The sequence below is a fragment of the Gossypium arboreum genome, chromosome 11 (genome assembly GCF_025698485.1).
Source record: "Gossypium arboreum isolate Shixiya-1 chromosome 11, ASM2569848v2, whole genome shotgun sequence".
NCBI lineage: Eukaryota > Viridiplantae > Streptophyta > Magnoliopsida > Malvales > Malvaceae > Gossypium > Gossypium arboreum.
The window spans coordinates 23,657,829-23,676,486 of NC_069080.1; the positions used below are offsets into that span (position 1 = coordinate 23,657,829).

Here is an 18,658-nt window from a genome sequence, read left to right on the forward strand (position 1 = left end):
ATAATATGTTTTAACCCATAGCATGGCCGCCACTACCTAAAATTTTGGGTAATTTGACATGCAAGTACAAGCATTTTCTAACATGCATTAATAGATCCTTATAGATTAACCTATCACATTTCAAAAGTGTCACACATAAGTCCTATTAACTAAATTCACATGCAATCGACTAAATCAAGCTTAAAACTTTTACACATTCATATTCACATATTTTAGACAATAAATATTATATTCAAATACTTGGTGACTTCGGTTTAGCGGTCCCGAAACCACTTTCCGACTAGGGTCAATTTAGGGCTGTCACATATAATACCATAATGATAGGGGTGAAGATTGTAAAGCCTAGACTTTTAGCTTTTATATATATATATATATATATATATATATACATCTAACATATCATTTATCAACAACATAACATCATATAAATACCAAACAACATAGGCGTGCTCATCACAAGATAAACTTTTATTTCATTTCATACATCATCACATCCATATCATGAACTCTTTTTCATACCTTTCCAAGTTTCAACTCATCATAAACACATTCTTACTCGGACACATTAGTGTCACTTTCAACACTTTCGAAATAACTCGATTGAAAAGTATTTATGTCTATAAGTAAAATAAAATTTGATCGATTATACACATCACTTTATCATGATTTATACGGCATGTATCTCTAAACACTTTACACATCTCATTTGATCCGAGAATCGGCTAAACCAAGCTCGATACCAATAAATGTAACACCCCTACCCGTATCATCGTCAGGAATAAAGTACGAGGCATTACTGAGAAGCACGAAACACTTACGGATAATTTAAATACATTTTCATAACAATTTATTTCGATTTCATACTATTTCATATTTAAGCTTTATTCACTAAAGTATTTGAAATATCATCTTTATGCAAATAGCACACATGAGGTACATAATTCTATAATTATGAATGAACACATTTATCAAACATATTCCATGTTTTATATATATCATAGTTTCATATTTCCATGTATCAATTACCATCACTTCCTCGTATTTCGAGACAAATACGCGTAACAATTCATAAATATGCAATTCATTAACTCTTCCTACCAATTACGATTTAAATTGCCAAATCACTTATTGAGCCCAATTTCAATGTTCACTAAAATTTATCATATAAATTTTGATGTACGTATTCATCAATAAATTCCATGTACAAATATCATCATCTTATATTTCCACATACATTTGCTTTCCACATTTATGAATTCAAATAGCATATACAATACATACCAATGTATTTCAAGTGCGTTTTCATGATATTTCATTTCGAACTCAGATTATTTTATACTAGAAGTTTTCTCATTAACTCATTTGGAGTACCAATTCATACGGATAATACACTCGTATGTAAAATATATAATCACAAATGAATTCATCCATCAACCAAGTTTTATGCTCATGTCTCATCAACTTGTATTTCCTTATGTCACATAATTCCATGTAATACTTACCAAACTTCTTCAAATTAGTGAACATCTTACGAATTGAGTACTTCATTTTTTCGATGCTATAGTTCAACTATGGTCTTACACATCTTTACATAATGATGCCATAGCCCAGCTATGGTCTTACACGTAATCATATATCTCACGATGTCATATCCCGATATGGTCTTATACAAGATAGCATATATCACACCGATGCCATATCCCGGATATGGTCTTATACGTAAATCACTTGTCACTTGTCACTTGTCACTTGTAGCCAAAGCTACCACTATTCATCGATCGTAGTTGGTGCTATCATTTTCATCGATCGTAGCTTGAGCTACCACTTTTCATCGATCGGTAGCCGGCTACCACTTTTCATCGATTAGGTAGCGAAGCTACCACTTTTCATCGATCGTAGTCAAGCTACCACTTTTCACTTGTCATTTGCCATTGATCGATAAGTGTAGCCAAGCTATCACTTATCACTTTCACTTGTCTTAATCGATAAGTATAGCCAAGTTATTACTTATCACTTTCATTTGTCCTTGATCGGATAAGTGTAGCCAAGCTATCACTTATCACTTGTTTCCATGGTCCAACCATGGTCTTTTCCTTCAATTCATCTTGTCACCGAATGAAATGCTTAATTTGATCATTTATTCAATTTTCATGCTTTTACATTATTCACGATTTTATCATCAATACATATGAAATAACTCATCATAAAATTCATAAAATTAACAAATAATCACTAAAATTTAGCCATATAAACTCACAAGTTCAATTTTTTATTATAACAATAATCATAATTTCATAATAAATATTCTAAATAAAACATTATATCATTTCTAATCCAACACTCATCGATTATAACCGGGCATGTGATCAATTTATACACGAGTCATTCATATATATGTATATTTTCCTCCTCCTCCTCTCCATCCACATCCTTAGTATAAACAACACACTTGTAAGTAACATTATCCATAATTTTCATTATCTACTTATGTGAATATTCAAGCTATCCATCGTGTCATAGTCACTAAATTATTTTTATTTTGAGCTATAGAACTCCAAATTAAGATCCGCTAATTTTCTATGAAACTAGACTCATATACCTTCTTACTATAAAAATTAATAATTTTGGTTGGGCCAATTAATACAGTTTATTCATTGAAGTCTTCCTGTTCTGCTGTCCATGAGTTCCGACCCTTCTTTACTAAAAATAATTATCTTCTTGTACAGGATTGAAAGATGTCCTCATTTGTTTCTCTTGAAATAGACTCATTCAGGATTCTAAACATATAAATTTAAGCCCTAATTATTTTTATCCAATTTTTATGATTTTCCAAAGTCGAACAGGGAACTCGAAATCATTCTGACCTTGTCTCACAAAAGTTATTGTATCTGATGATTTACAATTCCATTGCTTACATAATTTCTTTTATAAGAAACTAGACTCAATAAGCTTTAATTTCATATTTTATTCATCCTCTAATTCGATTTATATAATTTTAGTGATTTTTCAAAGTTAGACTACTGCTGCTGTCTAAAACAGTTTTAGTGCAAAATGTTTATTTCCATTTTGCCCCAAATTTCACAATTCATACAATTCAGTCCTTGCTCAATTAACCCCTCAATTAAGATAATTTTCTCAATTAACACTTTTCTAGACATTATAAGTTATTTCATAATTTTTGAAATTCAGAATTTCCATATGAAACTTTAACTTCAAACTCTTTTACAATTAGGTCCCAAACATTCACTTTCTATTCAATTCTTTCAATAAAATCAGCATATAAATAATTTAAAGCTCTAATTCCATGCCAAATCATCATATACTTCCAGCACATATTCATAAAAACTTTCAATTTCTTTCATAGAATAAAAAACTAATGAATTCAACAAGTGGACCTAGTTGTAAAAGTCACAAAAACATAAAAATTTCAAGGAGAAAGCAAGAATTAAACTTACATGAAGCTAGAGTATGAAAACCAGCTTGAACCCTCCTCCATGGCTGTTTTTCAGCTGATGAATATGAAGAGAAATGAAGAGAATTCTAGATATTCCAATTTAGTCCCATTTTTATTTAGCCAATTTTGGCAATTTTTCAATTTTGCCCTTATTTCATCCATTTCCTGATTTTTCTCTGCTATTGCCACCCAAAATATCTCCTTTAGGACTATTTTCACTTTAGGTCCTTCCTCATTTGACAATTGAGCTATTTAATCCTTCTAGCAACTTTTACACCCTTTTCAATTTAGTCCTTTTTATTTAATTAACCACCCAAACGTAAAAATTTTCTGACTAAATTTTAATACTACCTCACCAACACTCCATAAATATTTCTAAAAATATTTATGGCTCGATTTGTGAAGTTGAGGTCTCGATACCTCATTCTCGACCCAATTTATCTAATTAATTCTTTTAAATCACCAAATTCACTAATTCAAAAATGCTTTTATATTCGCATTTGACTCATAGGTATTAATTTATTAAATTTTTAACTCACCCGTCGATTTAGTGATTTCAAATCTCTATTCTCGATACCACTGAAAATTAGGCTGTTACGTGGTTGATAGACAGTTGGGAAAAGTCGAGAGTTATGGAAAAAGAAGAAGATGATGATGAACAATGATAGGTCAAAAATAGTAAAAAATATGATGTGTCAGCGGTCATTAAAAATTTAGCTTTTGAGTGATTAGAATAAAAGCATTTTCTCGCAGCGGTGATGAAATTGTAAAGTTTTTTTAAGTGACTAAAAGGAAAACACTTTAAAAATTGAGTGATTAATTAAGAAGTGTTTAACATTATTTATTATTCTTTTAAAAGTGGAAAGGGCTGATAGGTTCGGCCCATAAATCAATATTAATAACAAACTCCCGCTCGATTTCCAAACCAAAAATTCAAAACGAGATCAGTTCCAGACAAAAGGAAAAAAAAAAAAAAAGAAAAGAAGAAGAAACAGAGAAGGAAACCGATAATGAAAGAGCAAGAAATGGCAGACACACAATTGATTCGCAAAATTGCCAAAATCGTGGACGAGGCTAAAGCATCTAACGCCAGCCATCTTCGGAAGCTGAAGGAGCTCTCAGCCGTCCGTTCGAAATCCCCTTCCGTTCATCAATTCTCTGTCGCCTTCACCAAGACACTGACCCCTCTCTTTCATATTCTAAAGCGAACCGCCACCATGGAACGCGTTGTGCGCTTTGTTTCAGCATTTTCCAGCGCCCGAGATCCCAACGACACTTCCGCTAGTGATGAGTTCTTGGAGGAATTTTTGAAGTTCCTTTTGGTTGGGGCTACTGCAGCTAATAAAACCGCACGATTTAGGGCTTGCCAAATCATTTCTGAGGTCAGCTCTTTTAAATTCTGGCTTCATTTTTTAAAATCTTTTTTTAGCGTTTTGATTTTTGGTAATTATATATATCTAAACAGATAATATTACGGCTGCCCGATGACTCAGAAGTGAGCGATGAACTATGGGATGAGGTGATAGAGTTAATGAAATTTCGGGTGGTGGACAAGGTTCCGTTAATTCGTACACTTGCAGTCAGGGCGCTTTCACGATTTGTAAATGATTCTGAAAATAGCGACATTCTTGATTTATTTCTCGAAGTCCTTCCATTGGAACAGAACTCGGTCAGTTTGTAAACTTATATATTGTTTCTGTTTTCTCGATGAGTTGCGTGATTTGTTATGAATATTTTAATTTATTGGAAGGCTTATTAAACAAAATAATTGAGGTCTTTTTTTAACAATTCTGGAGATTCTGTTTATAGGAGGTTCGGAAGACCATTGTGTTATCTTTGCCTCCTTCAAATGCAACTTCCCAAGTAATCATAGATTGTACAATGGATGTAAGTGAGTCAGTCCGCAAAGCAGCATACTGTGTTATAGCTAACAAATTTCCTCTTCAAAGCCTAAGGTGAGCTGGATTTTAATCTTGTATTTGTGCTATATTGTTTGTATTTCGTTTAATGAGTTCCTAATACTTTCTTTTGCTTAATTTGCTTGGTCTGCTAGTATCAAGCATAGGACAGCAATTCTTCAGAGAGGACTTGCTGATCGTTCTTTGGCTGTTTCGAAGGAGTGTTTAAAGTTAATGACAGATCAGTGGCTTGTAAAGTGCTGCAATGGAGATCCTGTACAACTTCTCAAGTATCTCGATGTTGAAACCTATGAATCAGTTGGGGAGTCTGTTATGGAGTCCCTTCTAAAAGCCGATTTAGTGAAACTGCATAAGGTGGAAAGTATACAACAGTACATATTACGAACATCAGCAAATGAAGGAAGTGAAGGTTTGTGGAGATTTTAGATGTTTTTGCTAAATGAGTAAAGATTGTTGTCTTTTATTTTCACAGACAATTCTGCCATTTGAGTAGCCACTATAATTATGACTTTGTAAGGTATATTGTTGGTTTAACATGTCAGTTTATACAAGAAAAACAAGTTCACTTGCCTATCATCTATCTTTTCCTGATATTATAATAGGAGATTCAGCGGATTGTTCTGTTAGTATCAGGCTAATGGAACCTGAGGTCTCTCTTTATTGGAGGATGGTGTGCAAACATTTGCAGATGGAAGCACAAGTAAGCTTGTTATTCATTCATTTGTGTATCCGTTTGTATATTTTAATATTCCCCAAAGTTACCGAACATATATTTAAGCGAGCACTTTACTAATATTAAATCAATATCCTCCTTTTTTGAGCTTATATAGCATTTTTAATACATAAGCATCTGATTTTGACTGAGAAGTCCGATTGAACAATTCAAATTATCTAGTTCTTTATTTAATTATTTTGTTATGTGTTTTACCATATTTTCTAGTCTCTAGGCTATTCTAAGGTGATATTTCCTGTTCCATGTTTTCAGTCTCTGGTTTGGTTATCACTGGTTTGCTCCCCCTTGTTCTTTTGCTCCCTTCTTTTCCTTCCCTTTCTCCTTGATTGCTTCTTTCTTCTAGTTTCTGTATTTTTTTTTTGTTGATCTTCATTTCTAATGCTATATCTTGACACATCTGTCATAACATCTAGTTGTGAGACACAGTGTTTACCTATCTATGTCCCAGCCACTCATCATTAAAACTGAGTACAACACCCTAAAATATTTATTTGCGACATAACACTGCTTTTGTTTCACAGGTCTTTAATTGTTTCTTAGGTCTTTGATGGTACTGACTTGTTCAAGTATTATTCTTGAATATAACAACATTTCATGCACTTTCATGATGATATAACAAAGTAACACATTGTTGGACAGGGAAAAGGTTCTGATGCTGCCGCTACAATGGGCACTGAAGCAGCTATATATGCTGCTGAAGCTTCAGACAACAATGATTTGTTAGATAGAATTCTTCCTGAAACTGTCTCTGATTATATAGATTTGGGCAAAGCTCATATTGATGCAGGTGGGTCAGGTTCTTTTGATCAACAAATGCAAAAAAAAAAAACTTATTCTACTTTAATATTCTAATTTGACCATATAATTTCAGGGGTGAACTACCACTTTGCATCTCGACAGCTACTATTGCTTGGTGAGATGCTTGATTTTTCTGATGCTACAATCAGGAAGATTGCTAGCTCCTTTGTGCAGGACTTATTGCACAGGCCTCTTGAACATGAAGTGGATGATGAAGGCAACAAAGTTGCTATTGGAGATGGCATAAATCTTGGTGGTGACCGAGATTGGGCTATTGCAGTGGCAAGGTTGGCAAAGAAGGTTCACTCTGCTGCTGGTGAATTTGAAGAAGTTATTCTTGGGGTTGTGCAAGAGCTTGCACGTCCTTGCAGGGAGAGAACTGCTGACTTTATAAACTGGATGCACTGCCTTGCTGTTACTGGTCTTCTCTTGGAAAATGCAAAATCGTTCCATTGGGCTGTTGAACCTACTGAACTGCTTCAATCATTGCTGCTTCCTGGGGTACGGACCTGGTTGCATCTTTCAGTCTATTTGCATTGCACTTTGGTATTCATAATCAAATCCTTAAGCCTAAATCTAATATCCTCAACTTTTCAAGAGTATGGCTTTCTATTTCCACATTCTAATTATTTGGAAGACAAAATGAAGAGTTTGGTTACTAGTCTATTCATATTGCCATGTGTACTTACTGAAATATGAAGTATCTATTCAAAGAGACGTAAAATTTGAGTAGAATTTGTCACAAATGATAAGTAACTTCTCTTTAGGCATTTAACTTGATAGAATTTTACATAATATGCATTCTATTTTCATGGGTCTGTACAAATTTTAGATGTCCTAAAATGCCTACTTAAAAAATAATCTAAAACCTTTTTGGAAGGATTTTATGATTGATATGGAATACCAAATGCAGGCAAAACATGTTCACTTGGATGTGCAGAGGGTATCTGTCCGATGCCTAGGGCTCTTTGGGTTGTTAGAGAATAAACCTAGTGAAGAACTAATAAAGCAGTTGAGGATATCCTATGTTAAGGGCCCTTCTCCAATTAGCACAGTTGCTTGTAAGGCATTATTTGATATTGGGATGTGGCATGGTCCTCAGGAAGTTGATAGGGCCTTGGGACTGAACCTTTTATCACAGCTTGAAGTAGATGCTATGCCATCTGATCCTGTAAACTTTTCTGAGACAGACGGAGCTTCGAATATTCAATTGGTCGATCTCTTATATGCTGGATTCACAAAAAATAATAGGGCCAGAGCTCTGGAAAATGATGAAAATGAATCTGTCCAAGCTGTTCTTGGAGAGGGGTTTGCCAAGTTTCTTCTTCTCAGTGAGAAGTATCCAAGTATTCCTGCTTCATCTCATCCTTTGCTCTTATCCAAGCTGATTGGCTTGTATTTCAGTAATGAATCAAAGGACCTCCAGAGGTGGGCGGATCTGATTCAGTCTCTACTCTTGTCTATCTTTTACTTAAAACAATTCTTCTTTTCTACTTAATACGACAGCCATTACAACATTATTTTTCTGTCCTTTTTTTTTTTTACTAGATTGAAACAGTGTTTATCTGTTTTTTTCGAGCATTATGCTTCTCTCTCAGAAAATCACAAGGTATTTAGCATTAATTTCTGGATGATATGCATCTCTTGTCAATACAGACACGGAAGTAATATGTCCAGAGTTCTAGACTTGTTTGCTGATGACAAATAAATTTGATTTTGCAATAACAGAAGTGTCTGTCTAAGGCTTTCATTCCTGTCATGCGTTCTATGTGGCCTGGAATAGATGACAATCCTGGTGGTTCTTCTTATATGGTCTCCAACATGCGTAAGCGTGCCATACAAGCTTCAAGATTCATGCTACAGATGATGCAAACTCCCCTATATGCAAAGGGGACTGAAGCAGAGGATGATAATGGTTGTAATGGATCACCAGAAATCATAGATGGCCCTTCACAGCCTTCAGTAGAATGCGGAGAAGAGGGACTTGCAATACGCATAGCCACGGAGGTAATATCTCTATTGCTTCCAACTCAATTCTTCAGTTTTCCCAATTCAAATCTTAAATGTCATAATATCAATAATCAGATCCTAATTTCAAAATCGAGTAATACCTACACCACCCAGCTTTCCACAAACAGATAGATTAGAAATTCACTTAATAGCAAATCCCATCTGATAATTTATGTTTCTCCGTGGATGCAAAAAAAAGGGAAGTGTTTTATTGCTGCATTGAAAGCAATGAATTGCTTTGTGTAAGATGTTGGCCGTAATGGTTGGCATAACATTTGAGAAGAATAGTAATCTATGAACAAAATAATTTGTTACCTACTGTTTTGTTATTCTTCTATTTTCCCAAGGTGTTGAGGTTTCCCGCGAAGAAGACACCTGCAGAGAGGTCATATGTTGCCGCTCTTTGCAGAATACTTGCCTCTCTCCATTTCCGTTTATCAGAACAAGGACCAGTAAAGATAATGAGGAGACTTTTAAGTCGTGTGTGTGAATCTGTTTTAAGCGAGAAAGATATTCTAAAGGAGTTGAAGCTGATGGCTGAACGTCTTGAAGGACTAGATAGAAATCCAGATCAGGATTTGTCGGAAGATGAAGTTAAGTATATTTTCGGTAAGTATCTTACACTCACAGGAAAGATCATTATTTTTTTTTTTGATGTTGTGCTTTTCATGTCAAATAGAAATTTTCATTGTAAATATTATATAAAATCTGTCTGATCATATAGAAGGCATACTTTCATGTATGAAGAATGCTTTTCTGGAAACAACCTACAAAAATGTAAAATCTAATACCAATTTTGGTCTGTTATATTCGTTTTCCTTTTGGTTATTAGTATTTGTTGGGCTTGGAGAGTGTTTTTGGTCATTAACACCTAACTATGTTGTTTCCCAATATTTTTTTGCAGGAAAGTTGGAGCTGGAATTCAACTTGGATGTTGATGGTTCCACTGCAGTTCCACAAACCCCAGCGCCATGCTCAGCTAGACCTAATCGTTCAAGGAGACGAGTGAGACGTGAAGAAGTTAGTTCTGATGAAGAAAATTCACCTCCCTGTGTTAAGTCTGTGGTTCCTAGCAATGGTGGCACTATAGGTCCTCGCTCACAAAGGGCAAGCAAGACTGCAGCAATGACCAAGATAACAAGAAGTAAAGCTGTAAGGATAGAAGAAGGTTTTCATGAAGACGACGATGAAGATTCAGAAGTAACAGCTGAGGATTCTGATGAATCAGATGAGCTCACCGAATAAAGTCACGCCGCTTAGTTTGCATTACCTGAATCATCGTCATATATATACTGTGGTGCATATGTTTCAAGGTTTAGGTTGAGTTAAGCTAGATACGTAGAATGCAGTACTTATATTATATTTGTTGTATCCATGTGTATGATGTCCGTAACCCGTAAGTCGTTACATATATGATGTTGTTGTAAGCATTTTGGGTTAAGCTTTGTTTTGATATTGTTGTAACACAATTTGGGAAACGTTTGCTAGTCAAAGCCTATTCTCTTGAATCTTTCATGCATTTAAAAAGTTATAAATTTTTTATTAAAAAAATAACAATACCAACCTATTAAAATTAAATTTTTTAAAAATCATGATTAAATTTTAGAAATCTTATAACCATTAGAATAGAAAGAAATCTACTACTTAGATTTTGATATCATTTGTTCATAATTAATCAGCCCACAATAAATACATCTAGTGAAATTTTAAAATTTTCAAATATCAAAACCTCATATATATTGTGTATATTGATATACATTATTATTAAATATGAATCTGAGTTTAAAATTTCAGATATCAAAATCTCATACTCACCTTGTGAGTTTGAGACTTACCAAATTTAATTCAATTTTGATTCCATATCCTAATGTATTTTATTTGGTTTAATTTTTAATTCAAAATAATAAAAACAAATTTTAATTTTATTTAATTGATAAATATTTATGGTATAAAAATAAATATTTTATTTCAAATTAATGAAAATAGCACAAAAGGAATTGATAGAATCCGATTGAATCGATCAATCGCATCAATTGGATCGAGTATCGACTGGTTTATCAATTGAATTGATTGAATTACAATCTATTCTGAAATGTAATAAAAAAAATCAATTAGGTTGGTGAATTGAACAAACTTACTTATTTCTATACAGATAATAATATCAATAATATTCGAATTAACTTAGTCAATAATTTTATAATTTTTATTTTATTTTATAACTTTTAATAATTTATTTAAAGAACCAAACTAATTTAATAAAAGCTAGGAAATCAAAGCTGATAAAAAAAATTTGGTTTGATTATCTTTTCCAAAACCAAAATACTGTAAAATATGGAAAATGAAATTCCAAAATAGATATGAACCGAATCGTTAGAACAGTCAGAATTTCGAGTCCAGGTTGAGCTAGATCTCGACTGACACTACACTGAAATGATCATTTATTTCAGTTCTCTGATAAAACTACGTCGTTGGGTGTCTAGATCTGCCTCTCAATTTTCTTCTTCTTCTTCTTGCTGAACCTGTCCCTCCTCTCTCCCCTCTATTGACGCCTCCTCTTTCTGCCGTACTTCTACCGGCGGTGTCCGCCTCCCTCTCTTTCATTCTTTTCAACCCCCCCGCCTTCATTTGTTTTAATCCGACGCCGTTCCAGCATCCCTCCCTCTATTTCCTTGCAGATTCCTCTCGGTCTCGACATCGTATAGGTGAGCCTATTCTTTTTCTTGCTATTAATCTATAGAATTATATTCTCTTAGAACTTTGCTTCCTGTTCCAAGTAATTCATGTTTATCATTTGGACTGGCATAATGATTCTATATGATTTCTGGTCTCCATAATTTTGATTTCAATGAAAAACAAGATCAAATCAGTTGCATATTGATACTTAATTATTTATGGCGATATGTTTGCTTGCAGTAGAGGAATTGAGATCATCGAAATCTGACTTGGACTTGGATTCCTATTAAAGGGTGAAAATGCCGGATCAAATCCCATCTCCAGCCCCTAGATCCGCCACGGATCTCTTCTCCGACCCGCTCGACTCTCACCCGATGTGGTTCAAGCCCTCTCTCTTCCTTTCACCTGACTTCGACTCAGAATCCTACATTGCGGAGCTCCGAACCTTTGTCCCATTTGACACCCTCCGATCTGAGCTCCAGGCTCATCTCTCGTCTCTCAACCATGAACTAATTGATCTCATCAACCGTGATTACGCTGACTTTGTAAACCTCTCCACCAAACTGGTTGATGTGGACTCTGCGGTGCTTCGTATGCGTGCTCCGCTTCTTGAACTCCGTGACAAGATCCAAGGCTTTAGGGGAGCTGTTGAGGGTTCGCTTACTTCTTTGAAGAATGGACTGAGCCAAAGAGCAGAGGCTGCTGCTGCCAGAGAGGTGCTGGAGTTGCTGCTGGACACTTTTCATGTTGTTTCTAAGGTAATAGCAGTAGTATTATTATTGAGTCCCTTCCATTTCCATTTCCAAGAGTATTGGTTAAACAGACTCCTTTATTAGGTCGAAAAGCTTATAAAGGAGCTTCCTAGTGTATCTTCGGATTGGTCAAATGGGGATGTCAATTCAATGCAAAAGAGTAATGCTTTGAGCTCACAACATGTTGAGAATGGAACAACAAATCTCAGAGAGACCCAAAGCATGCTTCTGGAGAGAATTGCCAGTGAGATGAATCGCCTCAACTTTTATATTGCTCATGCACAGGTACCTCTTTTTCTTTTCAGTCACAAATTTTATGCCTTAGCCACCGAGAATTCCACATCTAATTATGTAATCCCCTTTTGGATTTGTTTTCTGAATTTACTTTCATATTTAGATAATAATGGCAATTCATTGCAAAGTAATTATTCTCTGGTTTGCTGTCTTATTGCTGGAAGATGTGCTTAAGACAGTTGACCATTAACTTTAGAATAAGCTTCTAAAGAATGTTGCACGAACTTATTGGTTTAGAGTCCAACATCCTCTCCCGATTCTTACATTTAGGAATTTGTTTGTACTATGTTAGTGTGGTCAATCATATCATCAAAATCACTTATCTAGAAAATCCAAAAACTTCGTAACATCACCATTAACATCATGCCAATAGTATTGCAAAACATTTAGCTCATACCATCAGGCCTTGGTGAAGAAGGATGCATTTGCATAAGAGCAGTGTGATCCTCCTCAACTATAAACTTATGTATCAAAAGCTTTACAAGCATTATGTCTATTATGTGCCTCATATCAGCTATAAACATAGTATTCATATCATAGTCTCATGACTTATGAGAATAGTTGACAATCAGTATAATTTTGCTTCGTGGTTACTGACAACAGGACAATTTTACTTAACTCTGTCTCATATGCATTATGGATATGTACCTTAGAGTGACATGAACAACCCCAGGTCAAAATCTTATTCTTTGGAAGTAGAAATTCATGGAATATCTGTTTTCTACATTATGCAAGTGCAGAGCCTGCCTTTTATTCAGAATATTGAAAAGAGGATTCAGAGTGCTAGCCAACTATTAAATGCAAGCTTGGGACACTGTTTTGTTGATGGGCTGGAACACAGGGATGTCAATGCAATTTATAATTGCTTACGTGCTTATGCTGCTGTTGATAACAATGGTAATGCAGAAGAAATTTTTCGCACGACCATCGTGGCTCCATTTATACAAAATGTTATCCCACATGGATCCTCTGGGGGAGTTGTTGCGGCATCTGGGGATGAACTTGAGAATGATTATCAGCAAATTAAGAAACATGTTAAGAATGATTTCAAATTCTTACTGGAAATTGCTTCTGCAGGTACATATCCCATATCAATTCTATTAATAGTGTACTTCATCTAGTTCATTGGTTCTTTACGACCAAGTTATATTGCATTTGGCGCTGGAAATAGGTTGGTTCCCTGAGAAGAATATATATGAACTTGGTGAATATAGGCTTCACAGTTCAAATTTAATGTCCAACTGGTGCATTATTTCAGTCTTCTCATGGTCTTTGCATATCAAACTTCAAATTTGCTACATGTGAAGGCTATTGAAGTTGTGTTGTTTGTTTTGTTCAGAAAATTCAGGATTACATGTATTTGACTTCCTGGCAAATTCAATTCTGAAAGAGGTCCTTGAAGCCATCCAAAAGGGAAAACCTGGTGCTTTTTCTCCAGGAAGACCTAAAGAATTCCTCAAAAACTACAAAGCAAGCCTAGATTTCTTGGCCTATCTTGAAGGTAGTAATCTGACCTTCATTTTGCATCTAAGAATTAATCTTTGTAAAGGAGACTTTGGTAAAGAATTAAAGTATCTTAACTATAGCCCATTTTATTATATTTAAAAGAAAATCTCACTGTCAGGCTATTGCCCAACTAGTGCTGCTGTTGCCCGATTTCGAGCCGCACCTTCTTATGTTGAATTCATGAAGCAGTGGAATGTTGGTGTTTATTTCTCGTTAAGGTATTGAGTGGAATTATTAGATATTTATTGTACTAAAACAATTTTGAAATAGTACTTAGATATGACTGCTTTTATTTTCAATCTCTCAGGTTTCAAGAAATAGCTGGTGCACTGGACTCTGCACTTACAGCCCCTGGTCTTGTTCTTGTCCAGAATTCAGATTCTGGTGAAGAATATTCCCTGAACCTAACGCTTAAACAAAGTGTTACCCTCTTGGATAGCTTGAGATCCTGCTGGAATGAAGAAGTTCTTGTCCTTTCTTGTTCTGACAAGTTTCTTCGCTTGTCCCTGCAGCTGCTCTCAAGGTCATTCCTTGGATCAAATACTTTTGGGTTGTCTTGATATACTGAACATCATCATTTGACTGTATTTTGCGTGTAATAGATACTCAAATTGGTTGTCTTCTGGATTGGCTGCTCGGAAGAAGGGTAGTGCTGGCTCCAACCCTGGATGTGAGTGGGCTCTTTCAGCTGCTCCAGACGATTTTGTTTATGTATGCCCGTGCCTTTATTCTATTATGTTTCCAAGTTAAATTCACTGAGCCTTATTTAATGCACAGAGGTTTAATCAATGGCGTTCTTTATGTTTGCATTTTGAAATTTGAAGTTTAGAGAACTGAAGAACAAATAATCAGTTTTGTTTGAGTAACTAAATGGAGAGATAAATATAGAGAAATAATTAGTTATCCGCATATCCACTTGATTCTTTCTAATGTAGAAAGATCAGAGGGAAATTAAAACTGGTAATAATACTTTCTTCTAACCTAAAAACATATTCCTAAGTTTCATCTTTAAAATGTAGAAAATAAGAGATGTAGTTATGCAATTGCTTTGGATCTACCATTTTCAGCCCCCCAAGGTCAATCTGCTGAGTTATGTATCATGCTGTTCACAGGACTTTAAGCATTCTACCATGTACTCTTTTTTTTTTAATTCTACTTGCAACTTGATGTCATTCTCTAAGTTAAGCACTATTATATGTTCAATGTAGACATAATCATTGTTGATCCAGACTTTTGAGCAGCATATGTATGAATGCACTTGTGTTTGCAGGTTATTCATGACATAAAGTGTCTGGGCAAGGAAATTTCTGGTGCTTACCTGGATCATGTACTTAGAGTTCTATCTTCATGTTCCACTGAAGTCCTTGACCTTGTAAAGCAGAGCATTTTGCACTGTGGAAAATCATTGGATGATTTGTTACCCTTAGTTATCAACACAATTAAAGAGGCTTTAGTTCAGAAGTCTGTTGAGGTAAGCATTACAATGTTAAACATATTACTTATTTGCATAAGTGTTGTCAAAGCGTGTGCCTTGGGGCTTAGCTACCAAAAAACAAAAGCCCCTTAGATCCTTCTGGGTGAGGTGCATGTCTGGTGTGCTTAGGCACATTTTTTCTGTTAGGCAAAAAGAGATCATGCAACTAATTTCTCTTGCATTTCTTCTATTTCTATTTATTTTTCATTAACTGGACCTTTAATAGTAAAAAAGAGTATAATATCAGTATCCCAACTTGAGATTATAGACAAATTGTGTATATTGCCCAAAAGAAGGAAAACTACAATTTTCATATTTTGTAGGATAAATGTCTAGACTCTTTAGAATTGATTAACAAAATTATGTATCTGAAGTTCATTTTATCTACACATTGTGCCTTCTCTAAGCTGAGCACTATTTTTTTTGGCATCTTGTGCCCAACAGCATTGAGTCACCTTGCGCTAAGAAACTACCATGAAGTGTTTTATGGTTTCTATTGTAATTTGTTTGCTTGCACTTTTATTACACTCTTGAATTTTTTGTTCATTCTGGTTTATCATAAATTCCACAGGACTTGAGACAGCTGAAAGGAATAACTGCAACTTACAGGATGACAAACAAACCTCTTCCTGTCAGGCATTCGCCTTATGTAGCAGGGGTATTGCGCCCATTGAAGGTATGCAATGACACAGACCCTGTACCTTTTTTTGTTTCTCTTTTTATTATCGCAATTTTTGGTATCTCTTTTCTTGTAAATTTTCAACAAATGAAACCATATATATATGTTGTTCAGATACATGGATAGATGTTGCCCATGATATGTATTCAATAGGAGTGCTTTTAAATATCTTGAGTTTCCCCTTATATTTGACTTTGGAGGGTCAAAACCCTATATGCATGTCCATTTTGAGGTGTTAGATATGTTACGTGACTGCACGGATACTTGAAGAAAATTGAACAGTCCAAGAAACATAGAAATGAAATATAAAATCTGATATAAATAATATTTGTTTGCTTAGAAATATAACAAATTTAAATGCAGTCCAGATTATTTACTTGTTTGGCTTGAATTTCCATGGAGAATGTGTTTATTTTTTACCTAAAGAGTTTGTTGCCTGCTGCCCACATGGGCAACCAGTGCATGTTACTTAACTTAAGCAACAAATTTCAATGCTTTCAGACTTTCTTGGATGGTGAACAAGCTACAAAGTATTTGACCAATGATGCGAGGAATAATCTACTGCTAGGTGCTGCAACAGACATAACTATTCGCTATTATGAATTAGCTGCTGACCTCGTCAGTGTGGTTAGTATCACAAACAATTTATTTCCCTAGTTTTTTCTCTAGATATTAAATATGCTTTTAATAAAACCTCTAAATTATCTTGTCCAGGCAAGGAAGACAGAATCATCACTTCAAAGAATAAGACAAGGCGCACAAAGACGGGCTGGGGCAAGCTCAGATGTCTCGGATCATAATGTGTCTGATACTGACAAAATTTGCATGCAATTGTTTCTTGATATTCAGGTGAGAATCCCTTCCTAAGAATTTGCAATCCCTCCGTCTTTGTCATTGAATATATGGTGCAGCATTGTATTGAATTGCATACTGTTACCAGGAGTATGGGCGGAACCTTGCTGTCTTGGGAGTGGAAGCTGCTGATATTGATGCATACCGATCCTTATGGCAGTGCGTTGCACCTGCTGATAGGCAGGATGAGATCAAGTTTTAAAATCAGTATCGCATTGCATGTTCTTTCACATGGTAAACTGTTTTCCCCTAACTTTAACTTGATCTTATGGTGATTTTCTTTCCCCTCCTTTTTGTTTTTAAAAAAATTAAATGGAAGTGTAAACCATTACTCTGCATATATTATTGTTGTTGTTTTGCTTACAATATAGTGAAAATTTTGTACAAAAGCCTTTTCAGCATCTCAAAGTATATTATTATTTATCTTAGAACAAAACTGTGTATGCTGAACAATGACTTTCAGTTCCTATTTTAGTCTAAAATAACGTGTTTTCTTTTTCCTCTTTTGTGGTGTATTTTAAAGATCACTTATTGTATCTCGTCACCCTTTTTTTTTCTTTAAATGGAAAAGAATTTTATTATTATTTCACCATCAACCCCTTATGCAACTTGGAAACTGTGATTCAGGAAACTTCTTCAAGCTTCAGAATATATTCTTCAGCAACAAGAGTTCAATTTTATTCACGGGCGAGACCAAAAGTCGTAGAAGCTTAATTCCATTAAAAGAAGTTACAGTATTTCAAGAGAAATGGAGAAATTGCAGAGCACTTGCACCTTCATTGCCCCTAATTTCCTGTCTATGTTGATTTCTTTATTATTTTTCTTGATAACAGAATATTTACTGCCAAGCGTTAAAATTGGTATCCCATTTAAGTATATGAAAATTTTGATTCTTTTTCCTTGAATAAGCGTAGTCGATCAAATGAGTTTTTATCTAATACATGATTGATTTAGTATGAACGAGCATTGATCAATAATTACGTGCAAAATTAGTAAAGATAATATGATATCATCTAATACACCACCTAGCGAAGCTTTATTGGAATCCATGGTACTATCATCCTCACCATTTGACCATTGTTTCTGAACTCTTAAAAGTGTCTTGAAGGCACTTGATCTGACCTGACTGAGCACACAACATGAATTGCGTTAGTATCAGAATAACCATAAATGACAATTAAGTACATCTGTCCACGGCTAAGTTGCCAGGACAAACCGATAGGCTAAGGAATTTTTCATCTCAGGTCAATCTAGTCAAATCAACCTAAATAATAAAAATATATATTATATTAACAGTGAAATGAGCCATCAGACCAGGCTAAATTTATGGGCCTGGAAATTCCTTTGAGTTGAAACCAAGCCTCAGCACATAAACATACAGGCAAAGGTGAAAGTAAAAGCACAAAGGAGAACAATTTTTCTACATGATGTTTTACAGACAATTCAGTTCAATTAGTCCCCCTAAAGGAACAAGCTTAGCGAAAGATATATACTTGAACCATCACATTTAGCGA

At 34.8% G+C, this 18,658-nt stretch overlaps 2 protein-coding genes across 4 annotated transcripts; both read left to right on the forward strand.

Annotated features, from left to right (window-relative positions):
• Positions 1 to 4,262: 4,262 nt before the first annotated feature.
• Positions 4,263 to 10,422, forward strand: LOC108450035 (uncharacterized). Its single transcript, XM_017747462.2, has 12 exons — positions 4,263 to 4,836; positions 4,920 to 5,123; positions 5,264 to 5,409; positions 5,508 to 5,782; positions 5,976 to 6,073; positions 6,746 to 6,893; positions 6,978 to 7,405; positions 7,818 to 8,332; positions 8,453 to 8,513; positions 8,633 to 8,911; positions 9,262 to 9,523; positions 9,819 to 10,422. The coding sequence occupies exons 1-12, from the start codon at positions 4,465 to 4,467 to the stop codon at positions 10,157 to 10,159; spliced, it is 3,129 nt and encodes a 1,042-aa protein (XP_017602951.1). The 5' UTR covers positions 4,263 to 4,464; the 3' UTR covers positions 10,160 to 10,422.
• A 751-nt stretch (positions 10,423 to 11,173) lies between these two features.
• Positions 11,174 to 18,052, forward strand: LOC108453740 (conserved oligomeric Golgi complex subunit 2). Of its 3 annotated transcripts, none has more exons than XM_017752022.2 (14): positions 11,174 to 11,616; positions 11,828 to 12,345; positions 12,424 to 12,624; positions 13,374 to 13,710; positions 13,973 to 14,134; positions 14,258 to 14,357; positions 14,447 to 14,662; positions 14,742 to 14,850; positions 15,410 to 15,610; positions 16,185 to 16,289; positions 16,794 to 16,919; positions 17,007 to 17,141; positions 17,233 to 17,378; positions 17,772 to 18,052. In XM_017752022.2, the coding sequence occupies exons 2-13, from the start codon at positions 11,887 to 11,889 to the stop codon at positions 17,344 to 17,346; spliced, it is 2,265 nt and encodes a 754-aa protein (XP_017607511.1). In that variant the 5' UTR covers positions 11,174 to 11,616; positions 11,828 to 11,886; the 3' UTR covers positions 17,347 to 17,378; positions 17,772 to 18,052. The 3 variants fall into 3 exon arrangements, with proteins under 3 accessions (XP_017607511.1, XP_017607512.1, XP_052877813.1); XM_017752023.2 differs by having other exon boundaries at positions 11,180 to 11,616; positions 11,831 to 12,345; XM_053021853.1 differs by having other exon boundaries at positions 11,180 to 11,616; positions 11,880 to 12,345.
• The last annotated feature ends 606 nt before the right edge of the window (positions 18,053 to 18,658 follow it).

What these genes read in the sequence shown, in the direction of transcription:
- LOC108450035 (XM_017747462.2), top strand. Translation starts at nt 4,465, where the DNA reads ATGAAAGAGCAAGAAATGGCAGACACACAATTGATTCGCAAAATTGCC. An exon ending in TTCCATTGGAACAGAACTCG is followed by an intron (nt 5,124 to 5,263) that starts GTCAGTTTGTAA and finishes TTCTGTTTATAG; the next exon opens with GAGGTTCGGAAGACCATTGT. An exon ending in ATTTGCAGATGGAAGCACAA is followed by an intron (nt 6,074 to 6,745) that starts GTAAGCTTGTTA and finishes ATTGTTGGACAG; the next exon opens with GGAAAAGGTTCTGATGCTGC.
- LOC108453740 (XM_017752022.2), top strand. Translation starts at nt 11,887, where the DNA reads ATGCCGGATCAAATCCCATCTCCAGCCCCTAGATCCGCCACGGATCTC. An exon ending in TTTCTTGGCCTATCTTGAAG is followed by an intron (nt 14,135 to 14,257) that starts GTAGTAATCTGA and finishes TCTCACTGTCAG; the next exon opens with GCTATTGCCCAACTAGTGCT. An exon ending in GGTGTTTATTTCTCGTTAAG is followed by an intron (nt 14,358 to 14,446) that starts GTATTGAGTGGA and finishes TCAATCTCTCAG; the next exon opens with GTTTCAAGAAATAGCTGGTG.